The following is a 19,766-nucleotide window of genomic DNA, read 5'->3' on the forward strand; positions in this document are numbered from 1 at the left end:
AGGATGGATGGCAGGAGGCTGAAGCAGGCGGGCACTTTGTCTTGGTGGCTTCACAGGAGGCAGATTTAGGCTGTGGCTTTTCTTCAAGGGCTGAGCGTTTACCATTTGCTTTCAAAGGGCAGATTCAGCTTGCCAGAACCAGAACCCCAGGAGAGAGTGGGAAGGGTCTTTTAGAATCAGACAGACTCCTGGATTCAAAGTCTGCTCCACTTCTAACCATCTGGGTCACCTTGGACCTGTCTCCAAATCTCTGCTTCCTTATCTGTAATTGACCAGGACTGCTGACATCGTTATCTGTCTAGGTCTCAGCAGAAAGCAGGACTCCACTCACCTGGGTCAGCTGAAGAGAGCAGGCAGGACTCCTTACAGAGAGTGGGTGCGATTAAGGAAACCAACATGGGGTGTTGACACACCCTGAATCTAACATCAGGCCACCAGGAGAAGTGAGGAGGGGGACTAGCCCAGGAGAATGGGAGCTGTGGGGGAGAGGCTCCCAACAGCCACTCATCATGGGGCACACTTACTACATAGTCAGGCTCCAAAGCAGGAGGGAGCTTCAGAAGCAGGAAGCAAAACTCCTTCACCTCTCTCTTCTCTGCCCAGGTCTCCTTCTGCTGGTGCCTCTTTGGTGGGTCAGTCCCAACCAGAAACCATCCTGCAAGAGATCCAGAGGCTGAGGCCTGGGGCTCAGAGCTCGGCAGAGAGCAGATGGGGACTGCAAGAGTAGGTGTGGAAAACAGAGTCTAACCACATATTATCCTTATTTAGTCTTATTACAAGGACTGAAATAACGTATGTAAAGTGCTTAGTGTGTCACCTGATGCCACTCTGCTTACCAGCCTCGAGCTCCTCCAAGGCCAGGACCACTGCTTCTGGTTCTCCTGTTTTCTTAATACTTTTTAAAATTCCCTTTTTCCAGTAAGAGTCTAATTGGAATACATGCTTATTGTAGAAAATAAGGAACTTGCAGAAAAGCATTAGAGAATAGAAATGATCACTCTCCCCTTTCCAAAGATAAGCTCTGGTGAGACTTCTGTGGTTCCCCCTCCTTCTCTGCATTCTGTTTTATTAGAGTTAGTCTCCTGTTAAGTATATAATTTGTATACTGATGGTTGTATGGGTTTTTTTCCCCACTTCTTTCATAAGCATTGAAATCATTCCAAAAACATCTTTTAACAACTTCCTAAGAGTAGATCACATGATTGGGAATATGAACTTGGATTCAGCAGACTAACGTCTAATTGCAGCTTCGCCAGTTCTGAGCTGCCCGACAATGGACAAGTTACTTCAGTTTCCTGAGCTTCAGCTTCTTCATTTGTAGAACGATGCAGAGGGAGGTTAAAGTAGTCATCTCACAAAGTTGTAGTCAAGAGAAATGAGGTAATTATGTGAAACAATAGTTCAGTGTCTGGGACATAATAAAGAGCTGAGTGGTAATTATCGTAATTACCATTATTAGTCCAAAGATATTCCTCTACTGGTGAATATTTAGGGTGGTATTTATTTTTCATTAAGTAATTCTGTTATGACATTTTTTAACTTAAAACTCTTTCCACATTTCAAGTCTTTTCTTAGGGTATATAAAGATTTTGGTCCTGAATATATATATATATATATATTTTTAATTGATATATATGTATTTTTTTAATTTATATATATATATATATATATAATATGGTTTTTTTTTAATTTAAGTATAGCCAGTTTACAATGTTGTGTCAATTTCTGGTGTACAGCATAATGCTTCAGTCATATATGAACATACATATATTTGGTTTCATGTTCTTCTTCACCGTAAGTTACTACAAGATATTGAATATAGTTCTCTGTGCTATACAGTATGAACTTGTTGTTTCTTGGATTTTGCGAGAATCCTGAATTTTGAAGCGAAAGACACTCTGCCAGAGTTCAGTAGGTGTTCTGTGCAATTCATTGGGTTTGTATATGTAATTCTTGGTGTATTTGTGGGAGAGGGTGAGCTGTGAGTCTCTCTACTCCTCTATCTTGGCACTTCCTGAAATGATAGTCCTGAATATAAACATCTGAAAGTTCAAGTTCTGGAGCCGATGGCCTGAACTTACATCCCAGCTATGTTACTTACTAGCTGTGTGATGTTGGAAAAGTCACTTAACCTCTCTGTTCTTTCATTTCTGCTTCTCTAAAATGAGATAATAATAGTATCACCTGTTGTAAGGATTAAATGAGATAATAAATAAAAAGTGCTTGGCACAGCTAATCAAAATAAATACTATCTGATGTTATTATCATGCATACCACCAACTACACTCTTACTCCTTTATCCCCAACAGCTTTTAGCACTGGGCTGGGTATCATATGTTTCCAACTGATACATATTAAACTGGTTGCTATGAGTGTTTCTTGTTAGCTATGGAAGATGCCCTGCCTCCTCCTTAGGGGGTTAACCTGAGGCCAGCTCTCTCACATCATCCTGCCCACAGCCCACCCCTCACCCCCACCCTGACGCCTATGGCCTGTTATCTTTGCTTTTTGCCTCAGTTCAACTTATAACACTGTTCACTTGTTACAGAGTTCCCTCACAGGCCCCGAATAATGTAAAACCTCTCCAGAGGCTTCTAGGATGATAGACCAGAGTCCCTGTCTCCACCACTGCCACCCAAGCGTTTAGGGACCCTCCCTGCAGCTGGGGCTCACAGCTCTCCTCTGCTTCCCATCCACAGCCTCATAGTCCTGAGAGCGTCAAACTACTTTATTCCAGGCTAGAGGATCTGAGCACTTATTATGCACAGGGCACTGGAGCCAATCCACCACAAAACCCAAATGGGAAAATTGGTTTATGCCGAAGGGTAGGGCTGTGTAAGTAACACAGAAACCCAGCAGTACGAGCACACCAGGACCCTGCGGCTGACGTGTTGGCAACACGCCATTAGCCACAGCTGCTGTCAGGTCTGTGTGCAGCTACCAACCTCAGGTGGAAATGCACCATTTGGGAGTAAGTAGATTGATTCATGAGGATGGTTTATTTCCACATGCTGGGTGCATAGGATGGATGAGCAAGGGGCTGGTTCCGTGATCTATGCTTTCCAGGAGGAATTCTACAACAAAGCTTGAATCTCAGATCTTGAATTCTCAGAGGTGCTTTCCATCTTGCTAAATGTTCATACACATCATTATACTCCCCAGCAGACTTTCAGTTCATTCATCCCACAAGTGTTTATTAAGCACCTACTATGTGTAAGCTCTTATCAGGACTCATGGATTAATCATTATCCAGAACAGGAAAAGCAAAGACACAACAAATATACCATAAATCCCCTATCCTTTGCCCAAGGCAGACACCAGTTCTCCAAAGAGCCCATCTCAACACAGGGCTCCAGGCAGTCCTAGCAATCAAATTGACATGCCATCTTGGAGCTAAAATGCTGCAAGTACTTAGAGAATATGGAAATAGCAAGAAAAAGAAGTCCAAGCAGCCATCAGTCATTTGGGAATGAGGTGGGATAATTTTGAAAATAGCCCCACAGCTGGCTGGTGCAGCAAGGCAGACTGAGCCCAGGCAGCAGTTCCAGGCCGAGAGCACAGACTCTGGTTTATGACCTTGAGCAGGTCACTTCACCTCTCTAACCTTGGCTTCCTCCTTTATGAACTGGGATTGAGAATAGCAATACCTTTACATTATGACCAGTAAATGAGGTGATGCAACGTATAGTGTTTAGCAACACTATCTGACAGCAGGCAGTTTGCTTTTATTAATTAAACATGGACTGTATTTAGGTAAACAAGAATAAAACAAATTTCCCTCTTCCAAACAACCCAGTAGAAGGACATTCTAGACATTTGACAGGATAGAAAAATTTTAGGCCCAGGTACTAGAACTACAGTTATCTTATTTCCACTGGAAAATGGGCTTGCTGAACCCCACAGAGCTAGTTCCCAGGACCTGCCCCAGAACAAGAAAAGTGGTCATTAAGGCATATTTCTCAGCTGGAGCCCCGTCCCACCCCAAAACTGACCCCATCAAACAGAGGCAAAAGTAAAAATGGCAGTATGTTCTCTTGCCTTTGTCAGGTGACTAAAAGGCAATATATCCTTTGATTTATGAAAGGAGACCCTTGCCAAATACATAGAACAGTCCAACAGGAGTGCGTCCAGAAATTGCCAAATACACTGGACTCCTAAGCTGCCTTCTTTTGTTGGGTAATACTTATTACATTACAAACACAATACAAGTCCACTTAGACATTTAGGAAATTCAGTGGAGAAAAAAGAAGAAAATAAAAAGCATTCATAATCTCACCACCAAGAAAAAAACTGGAGTATCTCTCCATCCAGACCTCTCCCTCTGCATTTTTAAACTTTTTAATGAGATTTTTAATTTTTAAAATTCCAGCTTAAATTCTCTTTCTTTCTCCCTCTCCATCCTCTCCTCCAGTTTATCATTACCAGTTCAAGATGCAGTTCATCAACCAAACTGAGGAACCAGTAAAAGTAAATTTTGCCATATCACTCCTCGGAACTAAAGAGGAAGAGCAGAAACTTCCCATCACTCTGTGAGTACAAGATGCAGCCTCGCCCGTGGTGATGACACGCTTAATTTTCTCACAGGGTCTGGATGGACTCTGTGCTTTTCAAGGGTGAGGCCAGACACAACTTACTCTTCTCAGCCCATTATGATTGCCCCCAACACCCTGTCAGAAGGCACAGCCACCCAAGCCCAGTACTTCGTCATCCCTCCTCAGCCCCACCCATAAATTGCTTTATGTCCCTCTTGTTTGTGATGGGCCCAATGTGATGGGGGCTGAATGGAGAGGAAGCCAGAGGTGGCCAGTCTGTGTCCACAGTGCAGGAAGAAGATTCAAGCAGGGAGGAGTGGTGACGGCTGGAGCAGGTGTCCCCAGGAAGGCCCTGAGCACCTTTCCAGTGAGTCCTCAAAACCGTAACCCAGAAACAAAACTGGTATCATTCAACTTGGCACACATTCCCATCCCAATCAGCCTGCACGGCCAGCCCTGCCCATCTGTCCTTCGCCCTGCAACACACCTGCTCACAAGATGGCGAGTGGCCTCACACGTCCCGCAGAGGCTCCCCTGCTTCACTGGCTAGAAAAGGCCCATTAGCTACTTTTTCTCAGCACCTCGACCCTCGGAGTGAACTCTCCTTGGGAAGTGACACTAGCCCTTCACCCACTCGGGAGATAGTCCTCAGCTTCTGGAAAATTGCCACCAGCTTTAATTCTCAGATCATCACCCGATTCAGTCACGCAGCAAGGACTTGCTGGTGAGCTGCACTGCAGAGAGGACCCTGTCCCTGGAATGCTCCCAGCCTAGTAGGGTGGGTGGATTCCTAAACGGTTCTTTACAACATACTGCAGGAAGAGCTATGATGAGCCCAGCCAGGGAATCCTCCAGCCACCTGTCTCACCCTAAATCCAGCGTAAACTCTGCACTGTCCCCAATTCCTCCCTGGGAGATTGTTCTAAGGAGTGCAAAGGGCATTTAGCTGTTGTGTCACTGTTGGGACATTTTAATGTCTTGGAGATTAGTGAGTAAAGCTGATAATGATACCTAAGGATCTGCATTTAAATCTTGCTCCAAACTGGTGCATCCTTTTTATATGTGGTTTTTATATTCCTGCTATCCTTTGTTGTTTTAACAGAAGTTTCTATTTATATGGGGAGGAGAAAAGCATTACTCAGGAGAGAAGACTGGTGTGGCTGTAATGTGCTGATCACACCTACAGAGAATGGAATAGCCCAAAGGCCACTACCAAAGCCCCACCATCTCTTTGGGGCCAGTTTTTCTGGTTTGTAAACCTAGAAACTACGAAGCCTGAGCTAAACAAAGTTAGTTAGATTCATTATTACAGAACTCTTGGAGCCTTTTGAATATGCTAACTCAAAAAATAGGATGGTTTTCCCAATATTACTAGTCCGGAAAATCCTTTTGATCCCGGCACATCTATTGCTATCTCTATTAATAGTCTGTCCAACACTAGCTTGGGAAATGCAGAGAAAAGACCACCCCAAGTCACTCAGGCAAACCTAGTAACACATCCCAAATGTGCCTAAGCGTTGCTTCCCTGTTACAAATCAACTGACTGGGTCTGGTTTCCTTTGCATCTTCAAGGAACGGAGGAATTACTAGCAATAAAACCTATTCCTTTCTTATCACATTGGATTTGGATATCGGTGAGCTGATCATGATCAAGTTCAAGTGGGAAAATTACCAGGTGTGGGCCAATGTCTGGAACGTGGTCCAAAGCTTCATCCCATGGGGAAGAGGAACATTCCATGGGAAAGAAGAGCCCGTCTACTCAGGCCTTGCTCTGAAGAGCATCAGAGTCAAAGCGGGAGAAACCCAGCAAAGGTGAGTGAGTCCTGGTTCAACGTCCTCCTAACATCTATTAAGCATCTACCTGTGCCAGCACTTTCACAATTTATTTTCCCTTTATTTTTCTTTTTTTTGAAAATTTTTTTATTGAGTTATAGTCAGTTTACAATGGTGTGACAATTTCCAGTGTAGAGCACAATTTTTCAGTTACACATGAACATACATACATTCATTGTCACATTCTTTTTCACTGTGAGCTACCACAAGATCTTGTATATATTTCCCTGTGCTATACAGTATAATCTTGTTTGTCTATTCTGGATATGCCTGTCAGTATCTACAAATTTTGAACTCCCAGTCTGTCCCTTCCCACCCCCTACCCCACTGGCAACCACAAGTTTGTATTCTATGAGTCTGTTTCTGTTTTGTATTTTATGTTTTTTTGTGTTTTTTGTGGGTTTTTTTTTTTTAGATTCCACATATGAGTGGATATCGGTGAGCTGATCTCATGTGGTATTTTTCTTTCTCTTTCTGGCTTACTTCACTTAGAATGACATTCTTCAGGAGCATCCACGTTGCTGCAAATGGCATTATGTTGTCATTTTATGGCTGAATAGTATTCCTTTGTATAAATATACCACATCTTCTTTATCCAGTCATCTGTTGATGGACATTTAGGTTGTTTCCATGTCTTGACTATTGTAAACAGTGCTGCTACAAACATTGGGGTGCAGGTGTCTTTTTGAAGTAGGGTTCCTTCTGGATGTATGCCCAGGAGCAGGATTACTGGGTCATATGGTAAATCTATTCCTAGTCCTTTAAGAAATCTCCATACTGTTTTTCTCCATACTGTTTCCCACAGTGGCTGCACCAAACTGCATTCCCACCAGCAGTGTAGGAGGGTTCCCCTTTCTCCACAGCCTCTCCAGCATTTGTCATTTGTGGCCTTTTGAATGATGGCCATTCTGACTGGTGTGAGGTGATACCTCATTGTAGTTTTGATTTGCATTTCTCTGATAATTAGTGATATTGAGCATTTTTTCATGTGCCTATTGATCATTTGTATCTCTTCACTGGAGAATTCCTTGTTTAGGTCTTCTGCCCATTTTTGGATTGGGTGGTTTGTTTTTTTCTTGTTAAGTCATATGAGGTGCTTATATCTGGAAATCAAGCCTTTGTCAGTTTCACCTTTTGAAAAACTTTTCTCCCATTCCGTAGGTTGTCGTTTTGTTTTACTTATGGTTTCCTTTGCTGTGCGGAAGCTTGTAAGTTTAATTAGGTCTCATTTGTTTATTCCTGCTTTTATTTTTATTGCTTGGGTAGACTGCCCTAGGAGAACATTTTTGAAATGTGTGTCAGATAATGTTTTGCCTATATTTTCTTCTAGGAGGTTTACTGTATCTTGGCTTATGTTTAAGTCTTTGATCCATTTTGAGTTTATTTTTGTGCATGGTGTAAGGGACTGTTCTAGCTTCACTGATTTTCATGCTGCTGTCCAGTTTTCCCACCATTTGCTAAAGAGACTGTCTTTATTCCATTGCACTTTCACAATTTAATACTTGCATTTACCTTATGAAATGGGCATCACTGTGTCCTAACCATGGCATACAGATGCTCGGAAAGGTGAAATGAGCCTCCTGAGTTCACACAGCCATAGGTGGAAGGACCAGGATTTACACCCAGGTCTTCTGATTCCCAGTTTAGCCTCTTCTGTCTGCCCACAGTCCATAGCTACCTGCCTCTGGAGGTTGAGAACTCACTAGCCCAGTGCTTTTCAAACTTCACCAGGTGATGTTGGTGTTGCTGGTCCAAGGACCACACTTTGAGTGACAGGGATCTGGATGTGACCTTTCTGCTTTGTTGTTTACCTGGTGAAAGGCTTTTAACAGATCACAGTCTCAGGCTGTGGTGCTGCCTTTCAAATCTGAGAGTGCCAAGGGATCGCTGGGAAGCTTATTAAACATGCAGCAAGTCCTGACCCACCTGGAGAGCTTCTGGTTGGCTGTGGTCTGTGAAGGGACACACATCTCATGATAAGAGCCCTGAGAAATTCTTATGTGCACTAACGGATTACCCTCAGGGAACGTGGCTCTGTGTGATTGCCCTTGGCCTCAAGTCCCCAGGAACAGGAAGGCGTGGGCGTGGGGACAGGGAGTGAAGGAAAGAAAGGACATCCGGCTGCTCCTTCAGTCCTCTCAGCAAAGCAGAGGGATGCCCACCATATTTTGCTATGGCAATCAGGATTTCCTGTGGTTCTGCAGTTCTCCACGAAAGGAGAATTTTGTCTTTCCCTAGACCCTTTCCCATCTCCTCCCACTGTATTCAGGGAACTTGTCTCTCCTCTCCCACTGCCCTTGGTTGGACAGCCCATTTCTCTCTTCGGCTTGTCCCCAGCAGAGACGGAAAACAGCACACCTCTCACCTCAAACTGCTCTCCTCCCTCACCCCCTGGGTCTCACTGCCAGGAGTAGGCCCATGGCAGATTTATGCCCCCTGAGTCCCTTATACAACCGCACTCTGAGATTTTATCTCCCTGGGATACGAAATCCTGGCAATTACTAAGAGCACACTCTGCAGTCTGCCAACAGACTTCTCCACATGATCAATTTGAGAAAATTAAACTGCTTCTCTCCTCTTACACACTTAGCTATTCTTGCATGACTTTTTGGCCCTTTAGAACAGCTCTGCTTCTGAGCACCACCCCTCCCGGATTCTCTCAGCTAGAGAGTAATTCCTCAGCGTTAGTGGCTGCTCGCCATGGCAATTCTAGGTACCTTGACCTGAAAGGTTGTATAAAACACAACGCTACCTTCTCCCCGGGTGCTCACCCACATGGCTCTGAAGAAGGAAAGAGGAGAGGGACGGGAGGGGCGCTGACAGAGCTCCTGCTGCCCCCGTGGGCTTGAGCTAGGTGCCCTAGAGCATTCCCCTCGAGGGAGCGTCCCAGGGAGCCTCTGAAATGGGTAGTATTGCTGGGCAGACTAGGAACCTCAGACTCACAGACGTTTCACAGCTTGAGGATATTGTTAATAACTGTCCAAGCCCAGCTCAGATTCGGTTTGTCTGACCCGTTTGTTGTATATGTGCGGTTTCCAACAGCTCCTTCCCTCCTTAGTCTTAACCCCACTGATCTGACCTTCCTTAGTCTCATCTAGTAGAGTTACAGAGCTGGAAATTAAGATAACTGTACATCAAACTCTTCCTCAGAACTGCAGGGGGTATATCCTGGAAAGGAGGGAAGGGCTCTAGGACCTATACTTTGTTTTTAACTCAGTGCCTCCTATGTGTCTTCGCAGTACCAGGCACCACTGAGAGATACCAGAAAATATCTGCATTGTAGCTTCTGGCATAAAGAAACTCCAGGACCTAATTAGGAAAACAAGTTTCATTAATTTTACTAATGATGTGCTCCATCCCTCCATCCCAGGGCTTCTCACACTTGAGCGTGCACACGAATCATCTGAGAATCGTGTTAAAAAGCAGGTTCTGCTTCAGTGGGTAGAGATGGACCCTGAAGGTCTACAGTTCTAACAAGCTCCCAGGTGCTGCTGATGCCGCTGGTCCCCAGACCGCACTTTAACAGTGAGGGTCTGGTTATTGCATGGCAGAGGAAGTCTAAAAAGGACATCAGTTCAGGTTGCTGCTGTTGGCTCTGTGCTGCAACAGGCTTTGGGGAGGCCAAGAGGCATTCCTAGAGAGCCAGGCAGTGGGCAAAGCAGTATGTAGGCAGAATCCAATGACTTCTGCATCAGCCAGTCCTGAACCCAAATCTTGACTTCACTGTCACCACCTATGTAGGCTCAGACAATACTGGTCCTACGGCAGGACATAAAAAGTGATTGCCAGGGGGTGGGCATAGCTCAATAGTAGAGTGCACACTTAGCATGCATGAGGTCCTGGGTTTAATCCCCAGTAACTCCATTAAAGTGAATAAATAAATAAATTTTTTAATTAAAAAAAAGTGATTGGCTAACTGGAATGAGATGCTTGATTTCCACGGGAATCATAGAAATACAAAACAAAAATCAATGAAATGATCACTGGTCACCCACTAGTTTGGCAGAAATTAAAAGATGGATAACAACCAGAGCTGGCAAAGGTGTGAAGAAATGGGCATTCTCATAAAATGTTCATTGGCGTATAGATTACAGAGCTTCTGCAGGGGAGTTTCATTCAACAGCTAACATTTAGTGAGCACCTATCTTATGCCAGACTGCTGTGGGCACCAGGAATCCAGCAGTGAACAGAGCAGACAAAGCCCTTGGTCTCAGGGAGCTTATAGTATCAAATTTTGAAATATGCATAATCTTGCCCCAGAATTTTATGCTAGGTGTCTATCCTAGGGAAATGCTCAAAATGTCCACAAAGCATATATATGTACAAAAATGTCTGCTGCAGGACTGTTTGTAAACACTAAACCACTGGGGGAAATCTCAACGTCCCGCAATAGGAAAACGGCTGAAGGCACTGCAATGTCGTGCAGCCAGTGAAAGAGTGAACTAGATTTACATGTACTGACATGAACAGGTCTCCAAGTACCTTACTGGATGACAAGGACATTTTTCAGAAAAATACATACAACAATCTTTATGTTTGCATATGAACATCCATATATGTGTAAACGTGCAGAAAGCGGTCTGGAAGGACAGACAGAAAGCAAACCATGAAAGCAGGGAGGGGAGTGATATTAGTGAAAGGTGACGAAGAAGAGGATCTCTAATATTCAACTTCATGTATTTCTTTACTATTTGAATTTTTCAAGAATGCGTTTATAACTACTCATAATACTCTTAACTTAATTTAAAAAGTTTGATTTAGTAAAGACTTGATCATAGAATGCAATTTGAAGGGGGAAGAAAAAAGCTATAAACTACAATTCTCTGTGACTACTGCTATTTTTTCCCTAATAGATGCAGTTGAAGGTGGTAACACAAAATAGCATCTCAGGCCAAACTAATGACCAAAGCATTCTAGCCATGGGTCTCCAACAGAGACCCAAAACACATAGTGATGTCCTCTTTGGCTGGAGAACCATGTAAGAGGAAGGGGCAGGGCTTACAGGGCTGAGCCAGGAAGATGCTGGTGACAGTGGCTTCATGTCCAGGGACCTTTAAGAAGGGCACTGACAAACTGGAGTATATCCAAAGAAGGAAGGCTGGGAGGAGCAAGTTGAAGAAAATGCGAATGTTTGAATGTTTGCAGTGGAGACAGGGCATTGCAGTGAAAGAAACAACAGTTCCCCTCCAAGTCTTTGATGAGCTATATAAAGGAGAACAAAGCAGGACTGCCCCGAGGACTCTTCAGTTCTTACAGAACTGAAATCACACCATGCAGAGCTCCGGGAAGCCTTGCGCTGATTACTTTCACTGACTCGGGTTTTGCTTTCCTCTGAAGTTATGGAAATATTTGCGATCATAAGAATCTAATTTAAAAAAAATCATAGCATGTGTTACATAAATTTGAGTATTTGACAAAGGATGAAACACTTCAATAAGCTCCATCTAAAACTTAGTGCTGTGTTTGCTTGATGTTTCCTATTCAGAATGACATTTTGCTCGGAAAACATGAATGATCCACAACTTCACCCAGCCCAGGAGAAAACCTTTGTGAGATGTGAAGCAAACTCTAAAAAACTGAAGCGAAAGATCAGATGAGCTTTAACGAAGACCCAGTGTGAAGAAGAAATGATTTCATTCCTCATCTGGAACGGTTGTCTTGTTTGGAAACCAAAGTTATACAAAGAATTTTGCAAAAAGCCTAGAGTTTAGATTTAAAGGAGAGTACACATCACTATTATAAACCGAGCTTTTTAAAACAATGTTATATAACTCTATTCAAATATTAGTGTAACCAAAAAAAAAATCTCCCAATTTTATGTCTGATTAAATGGTAATATATGCAAATAAGTACAAATGTGAGAGCCATTTTAGATCTGTTGTTCTAATTTAAAATGGCTTTTACAATTAAGTCAGATTTCCCATAATTCCTTGCTAGTTTGTTCTGATCATGCTGGAAAAATACTTTATTACATAACTTGCATTTCCATAAAGTGAGATTTCAATTAATCACAGCTGTGTGTCCCAAAGCACACACCCTTTAAGACAATTCAGCTCACCGAAGGAAGGAAAAAGTCTGCTTACACTAACAGATGCCATCATAAAAATCATACAATTATTTCACTGAACCAAACTAATAGTAGACTTCTCCCAAAACCACTAATGATAACCACAAAAGCCGCATAGTTGGTCATGTTAATAATCAAATTACTATTTAAGTGCAATTTTCCTCTTTTACTAATGCTTGCCACAAAAGCTAATGGAAAACTTGGGAAATCTCAAAACTTAGATATCAAGTCTCAAACTGTCTAATAAGTGAAATAATGATGTTTTGACCAGCAAACTCCATTGCAGAGCATGTAAGGAAATACTAGATATGGTCATCACTTACATCTGTGTTTCAAGTAATTCAGAGAGGAGGAGCACGCTATGCACACTCAGCAAACTCACTTGACATGCACACAAGCTCAGCTCTACACAGCTCTTAATTCTCAACTTCTTCACCTGAGCAGAGGTTGTGGAAACAAAAATATCGAAGAGATGTCTGCCTCTGATGTAATCAATTTAAGATCGTCTTGCATGATTCACTTTCATTTCTCTTGGAAAGACCCACAACACTGAAGGATATGGGGGAGGGGGAGGAAGGACAGCTGGGTCAATGTTGTGCTGTGTCCTGGATGCTCATCTTGCCTGCAAAAGTATCTGACCACACTTTCAGGTATTGTGTATGTGTGTCTATAAATTACAGACATTAAAATGAACCGTATTTCCCATTACATCTAAAATACTAAGATTCACAATAAAACCATGTTTGTGTTAGATTGGCATGTTTGATCATTATCCAGAAGGAATTTAAAATATCACTTTTTAAAAATACTCTTTGCTTCTATGCCCTTATGGAATCTATGCACGTATTGAAGAATATTCCTATCAGCCTTGAAACCATCACAAGGAGAAACAGCTCAAATATCCTGCCGTACAATGCATAAGTGAACTGTGGTATATTCTTATGAAAGGTTGTTAAACAGAGATTTAAAAAAAAATTAAAAAATGAACCAAAGCCACACACGCAACAAGAATAGGGCTGAGTCCAGAGTGAGACAGCAAGGCATCCTAGGGACAGAACTGAAGGCGGCATTCCTGGATTGTGCATTTGCACAAAGACACAAAATGTATGTGTGGTATGATGCAAGGAAAACTAAGTTATACTGTGAGGGGTGGACAGATAGGTGGTAAAATCCTAAGTAATAAGATCCCTAGCAGAATAGTGAGGTTGTGGGAATCCAGGAAGCAGTAAGTGCACACCAGCGGTCCAGACGCCAGCAACATCGTACTTGTCACTCCGGGTGGTGCTTCCACAGGTGTTCATTTTTATAACCATTCCTTAAACTGTACATATTTGATGCACTCACTTTTAGTATGAATGTCACATTTCACAATACAAAAAAAAAAACCAAGAAAATCACGGTCAGAGTTAAAACCAGCATATTTCCATAGTGTGATGCATTCCAATATTAATAGGGTTCCACACAAAATATAATTAGAAATTATTTCATCTTCAGTAGGAAAACTTGAAGTGGCACAGGACGTCATAACATTTGGGGCAGAGAAATCAACATGCAACCCACATGACAAATGGTTAACGGGAACATCTGAGACTCCTTTTGGCATGGATTATTTTCATTTGGGAAGATGTGTTCATGACATCACATTTTTCTGAAGTTCATCTTAGGAGGGAAGTCAAATAGGGAAACTGAATAATGCAGCCACATCTGTTCATTGCACATGCAAAATGCTGGCTGGTATGCTGATTATACACACCTCTCTGCAAAGACTCTGTATTTATGAGCCCACTCAGGAAAGATAACACCGGCAGCTTGCCTTTCAGGCAAAAGCCTGTTTGTGCTTTTACTTGTAAGCGAGCACAAGGAAAAGAAACGGAGCTTCGATTACACCGCAGCTGGGCTCTTTGAGGGGCCCGAAGTCACAGAGGAGGAAACAAGCACTCTATTCAACACTAAAATGAATGCACTCTCCTCCAGAGCGAAGTTGGCTGTCCTCAGCGTTCACCTTGGTAATGCTGCCGCAAACGCAAGCTTTGGTACCAGTTACACGTCTCTGGGGTGGCCAAGCGAGTGCAATGCCTGTTTTACCACAGAGCCCAAAAAGTCAGGTGGATGGGAAATAGACAAGCCGGAGGAAGGCTGAAGAAGGCGATCCCAAGAGTCACCAACTACTTGCTCACCGTATCTCACACCACACACTTTTCCTTGACTTCTATTGTGACGAACGACACTCCCAACACATCTCATTCCTTCTACTGGGGCAGGCTGCCCCCAAATATGTCACAGAGGCATACTGATTGTTCTGAATTAAAGTTGCTGAAGAAACAGCCAGTGCAAGAGAGATACTCTGCCCCGCCTTCCTGTCTCTCTTAAAACAAGAAATAACTGACTCTCCTTTCTGACTCCCTGAAGGCAGGAAATACATCTCTCCTGTGAAAGGTACACTCGCTGACCTGCAGGCAGTAGGACATCCTGATTCCCAGTGAAAGGGAACTGGGGCTGCGAAGCCCATATAAACAAACCTTGTTACTTCTTTAACTTACTGCCCCAAGCCCAAATTCTGTTTAGATTCTTCGCTGATTGAGCACCCAAAACCTCTTTGTCCTGTCAATTCCTCACAAACATGTTGTCTCTTTATCTAAAAAGTATAAAAGCTGCCTGCTTTGGCCATTTCATAGGTCCTATTTTTACAAGATCTCCGTGCGCACGCATTGAATTTTTTTCTCCTATTAATTTGTTGTGTGTCGACCTTGTTACTAGTTCAGCCACAAGAACTGCAGATGGTTTGGGGTGGGGAGGAGTTCCCCCTCCCGACACTTCCCATCTCTGCCTTTCCTTATACCTTCTTCCCCTTTGTCTTTCCCTCAGAGTTTCCCTGCCCAACAGCATCTCACTTCACCGGTGACTTCCCAGCTCAGCCCAGCCCCCCAGGGATCTCTCTCCCCTGAACGCCTGGCTGTAAGGGAAACGGTTCACCAGGCCCTCGGTTACTGGCGCCCTGCTGACTTCCCTCCTCCCTCCGCTCCTCCTTCCCTCCTCTCTGCTCCTGGCCCTCTACTCAGCCTGCCACGGCAGGCTGCGCTCCTCAGGTCCAGGCCTCCTTCTCTGCTCACTCAGTTGGGGCCAGCTCCCCACTCCTGGGGCCTCATTTATGACCTATGCAGGCCCAACGACACATTAGAGCTGCAATGTGGGCCCCTGAGCAGCAGGCACTCCCCACTCCCAGCGGTTCCCCCTTCGCTGTCTCACAAGCTCAGTGTTCAGAGCTGAGCCCAGTGGCCTCCCTGCTGTCCCCCGACACAACCTGCCCCTCCCTGCGCTGCCTGTTCTGTGTCTCAGTGAATGTCATCACCAACCCCCCAAGTTGCTGACACCAGACACCACTGACGGGCCATCTATAGTGTTTCCTCCTCTTTGGCCCCTCACAACCGTACAATCACCAAATCCTATGAATTCTACCCGTACTTCCTGAATCTCTCCAGCTCCATCTCTCTGCCTCCACTGCCATCATCCGAGCGCAAGCCGCCACACTCTTACCTGGATGTTTGCCACGACTCTGCAGCTCTTCCCGCGGCATCCACATCCACTCCTCTTTCAATCCATTCTCATCACGGCAGCCAGAGTGATCATAACACAATGCTTTTTTTCACATTTTGTGCAGGACAAAAGCTTTCCAGGTAATATCCTAATATGCGATACATTTGAGAACCATGGGCCCAGACACCTGGGCCATCTTGCAGTTCCCTGAAAGGTACAAAGCTCTTCTGTCTCTGGCCCTGTTGCTTACACCTTCTCCTCTTCTCCCAGCTTCTTCCCGTGCTTCCAGTCCCAATTTAGGTGTTATTGCTTCAGGGGTAATTTAACAAAGGTTATCCCACCCAAATGTCTATCAATTCCCCCGCAATACACATGCTTAACATCTCTTACTTCTGGTAAAATTATTTGTGCCCATGCAGTGTGGAACCATATTGGAACAAAACAAAAAATCAGTAACACTGATGCTGTTTTTATATAAAAATATTGATATATTAATCATAGATTTCTGCATTGATTTTGATTTTTTTAATATTGCATTAAAATATTATCTTGATAGCTGTTTTTGGAGCTGCCTTAAATTGTACAACCAAGGCAAGTGCCTCAGTCCCCAAACCCTAGTCCTCTCAATTTGTGGGACTATTTATTTATATTTTCCAACTCTTTGCTAAAAACTTTGCTCTGTGCATCTATACTCCTCTTGAGTTCTCTGAACATCTTCGCCACCATTACTTTAAACTCTTTCTCAGATAAATTGCCTACCTCCTCATCACTTATTTCTCCTTCTGGGATTTTATCTTGTGCCTTGGCCTTGTGCCTGTCTTTCTACGTGTTTGCGGATTCCTTCCACAGGCTTTGGGATTGTTGTTTTCTTACTTCTGATACCTGCCTCTGGTGGACGAGGCTGGACTAGAGGCTTATGCAGGTTTCCTGGCAGGAAGAGCTGCTGCCTGCCCACTGCTGGGTGAAGCTTGGTCCTGGATCTCTGGTAGGTAGGGCTGTGTCTAGAGGCCTTTGTGGCTCAGGAAGTCTGCTGATGGGTGGGGCTGTGTTCCCACTCTGTATGTTTGGCCTGAGGCTTCCCTGCAGGCTGTTGGGTGGGGCTGGGTCTTAGTGCTAAGGACCCAATCAAGATGTCAGCCTCTAGGAAAGTTCATGTAGCTGAACATTCCTGGAATGTCTGCCCCCAAGTTTAAGTCCCCTGGCTGAGCTGCAGCCGTCCCCCACATCCCCAGGAGATCTTCCAAAACCAGCAGGCAGGTCTGGCCCAGGTTCCTATGAAATCACTGCCTCTGTCCTTGGACCTGGTGCACGTGAGGTTCTGTGTGCGCTTCCCAACTGAATGAAGTCTCTGTTTCCCCCAGTCCCGTGAGGCTCCCAGAGCCAAGCCCCACTGACCTTCAAAACCAGATGTCCTGAGGTGTCCTCCTCCCAGTGCCAGAACCTTGAGCTGAGGAGCCTGAAGTGGGCCTCAGAACTCACTCCTGTGGGAGGGCCTCTGCGATGTAACTATTCTTCAGCTTGTGGGTCGCCCACGGGGGGATGGGGCCCAATTATATCGTGAGCACGCCCCTCCTACTGTCCTGCTGTGGTTCCTCTTTATATGTCCAGTTGCAGAACATCTTTTTTTGCTAGGTTCCAGTCTTTTTTTCCGTGGCTGTTCAGCAGTCAGTTGTCGTTTCGTTGTCGTCGCGAGGAGCTGCGAGCTCCTGGTGCTAGCGCTCCGCCATCTTGGCCGGAACTCCGCGGGACTATTTAACGTCCACCGGGAGCACTGCGCGTGCAGCGCTGTGAAGTCGGGGAGCTTCTAGCTGCTCACTGCGTTAACCTAAGCACCCAGCCCACTGCGGCAGATTTAGCATCCTGTAAATATGTGTTGAATTGGCAAGTGACAGTCATCCTTTTATACTTATGTCTTCTCTCTCCAATTAGATTATAAGCTCCAACTACTGGATCTGTTCAAGATAGAGTTCACTGCTTCCTCATTCCGTGCAAAAACAGCCAGATTGCTGTAGGGGTTGGCTTCCCTTCCCCCCCAAGGACACCCTCATCCTTTCATGCCATCTAGCGTCCTCTCTTCCTGGTTTGGCATCTGTTTCAGGTTTCATTAAAAGCCTTTGTGTTCCTTGACTATATTTTTGCTTTTCAAATTAGGCCTGTCACCAAAAGGACTTGCTAGAGGCTTAGAGCTATCCTCGTACCAAATAAGTTAGAGTTGGGGGTGAACATGGGGGGGTCATCCAGAGCAGTGCTTCTCAAACTGCAGCGTGCACAGGGGCCTTGTCAAGTGCCATTTTGACCCAGGAGGTCCTCCGTGGGGCTCGAGAGCCTGCATTTCTGGCAAGCTCCCAGGTGATGGCATTGCTGGTGCCACCACTGCTGGTCCCCAGGCCATGCTGTGAGGAGCATGGGTGGAGGTCAGTGTTTCCCACCCTTCTCTGATGACATGCATCACCTGAGCCCTAATGAAAATACGTCTTTCCAGACCCATCCCCTGGAGATTCTCATTCAGTGGGTCAAGGACAGATCCTAGAGACTTTTTTTACTTTTCCCAAGTACCCTGGGTAAATCTTCTCATCAAAAAATTTGGCATGACACTGACCTGGACCAAAACCTTCCTCTCAAGGGAACATCACACCTGTGGCCGAGGACCTTCAGTGAAGGGAGGTCCCTACCTTTGCAGAGAGGAATCTGCCAGGGCATAACCTCCCCTCCTTAGTTTCTTGCCTGGACACCCCAGAGACCAAATTCAGGCCTCAAACAGCTGAAGACAGTCTGGATGAGACTGTGAGCTCCTTGAGGGAAGAAGTAATGTGTTCTTGGGTTTTGTTCATGGGATTGTTTTAAATTTCTCATTTTTGAGATGTTTTACAAAAGTGTCAACACAACATGTGAAACAATGCAAAGATGTGTAAAGAGAAAGCTAGTCATCTCCCTGCATTCTCCTCCCACACAATCCCAGTGAGCTCCGGAGAGGATGGTAACAGCTGCTACATTATTCCTTTAAACATCCACAAGCATTTATACACACTCAGGGCTTTGTGGTTTTCACCAAAGTAGAATCACACTATATAGATTCCTCTGCAACTTAGTTCATGATATGTCATTAATATCCCTGTAAGTCAGGAGAGTTGGATCCTTTTTCTAATTTCTGTAGAACTAGAATTAAACCTGCTGGAGGGGTTAGTGCAATATTTTCCCTACTTGGGCCAGTGCCTGGTCTCCTGACCCACATAAACAACTAGGGGTGTCACTGAAATTTTTCTACGGTCATACACCTGAACATACATACACATTCTCATATAAAGGAAAGTTGTCACTATTTCACAAAAATGTAGTTATATTATACATTCTTTTTAGCAAACTGATTTTCTTACTCAATGGTACCTCCTGAAATCTTTCCAGGTCAATTAGTATAGCTCTCAATATTTTTTATGACTGCATAATATTCTACATTGTAGAGGTGTCTTGAAATATTCAATTAGTCTCATAGTGATGTACCTTTACTTTGCTTCCAACTTTTTGGCCCTCTGAAAAAGGCTGCATTTAATGTGTGTGTGTATATATATATATATAATGTGTGTATAGATACACACACACACACACACACACACACACACACACACACTCACACTCATTTGTGGGAAATATTTCTAGCACTGGAAGTGCCAGGTCAAATGATTTCTTTTTTTCAACATAATGGATGTTGCCATATGGCTTTCCTGAAACATTACAACAATTTGCAGTTCCACCTTAATCTATGAGTAACTAGTCTCCTCTCTCCACTTCCTTCCAGGAAGAAA

At 44.2% G+C, this 19,766-nt stretch overlaps 1 protein-coding gene across 4 annotated transcripts in view; it reads left to right on the forward strand.

The window, feature by feature from the left end:
- The window catches only part of LIPC (lipase C, hepatic type), a 151,247-nt gene extending 138,064 nt beyond the window's left edge, over positions 1-13,183 (forward strand). For all 4 annotated transcript variants that reach the window (XM_074366199.1, XM_074366200.1, XM_074366201.1 and 1 more), the window contains 3 exons: positions 4,412-4,529; positions 6,105-6,344; positions 11,851-13,183. In XM_074366199.1, coding sequence (XP_074222300.1) covers positions 4,412-4,529; positions 6,105-6,344; positions 11,851-11,962 — 470 coding nt within the window. In that variant the 3' untranslated portion in view covers positions 11,963-13,183. The remainder of the gene's footprint in view (positions 1-4,411; positions 4,530-6,104; positions 6,345-11,850) is intronic.
- The last annotated feature ends 6,583 nt before the right edge of the window (positions 13,184-19,766 follow it).

The sequence above is a fragment of the Camelus bactrianus genome, chromosome 6, assembly GCF_048773025.1.
Source record: "Camelus bactrianus isolate YW-2024 breed Bactrian camel chromosome 6, ASM4877302v1, whole genome shotgun sequence".
Lineage (NCBI taxonomy): Eukaryota > Metazoa > Chordata > Mammalia > Artiodactyla > Camelidae > Camelus > Camelus bactrianus.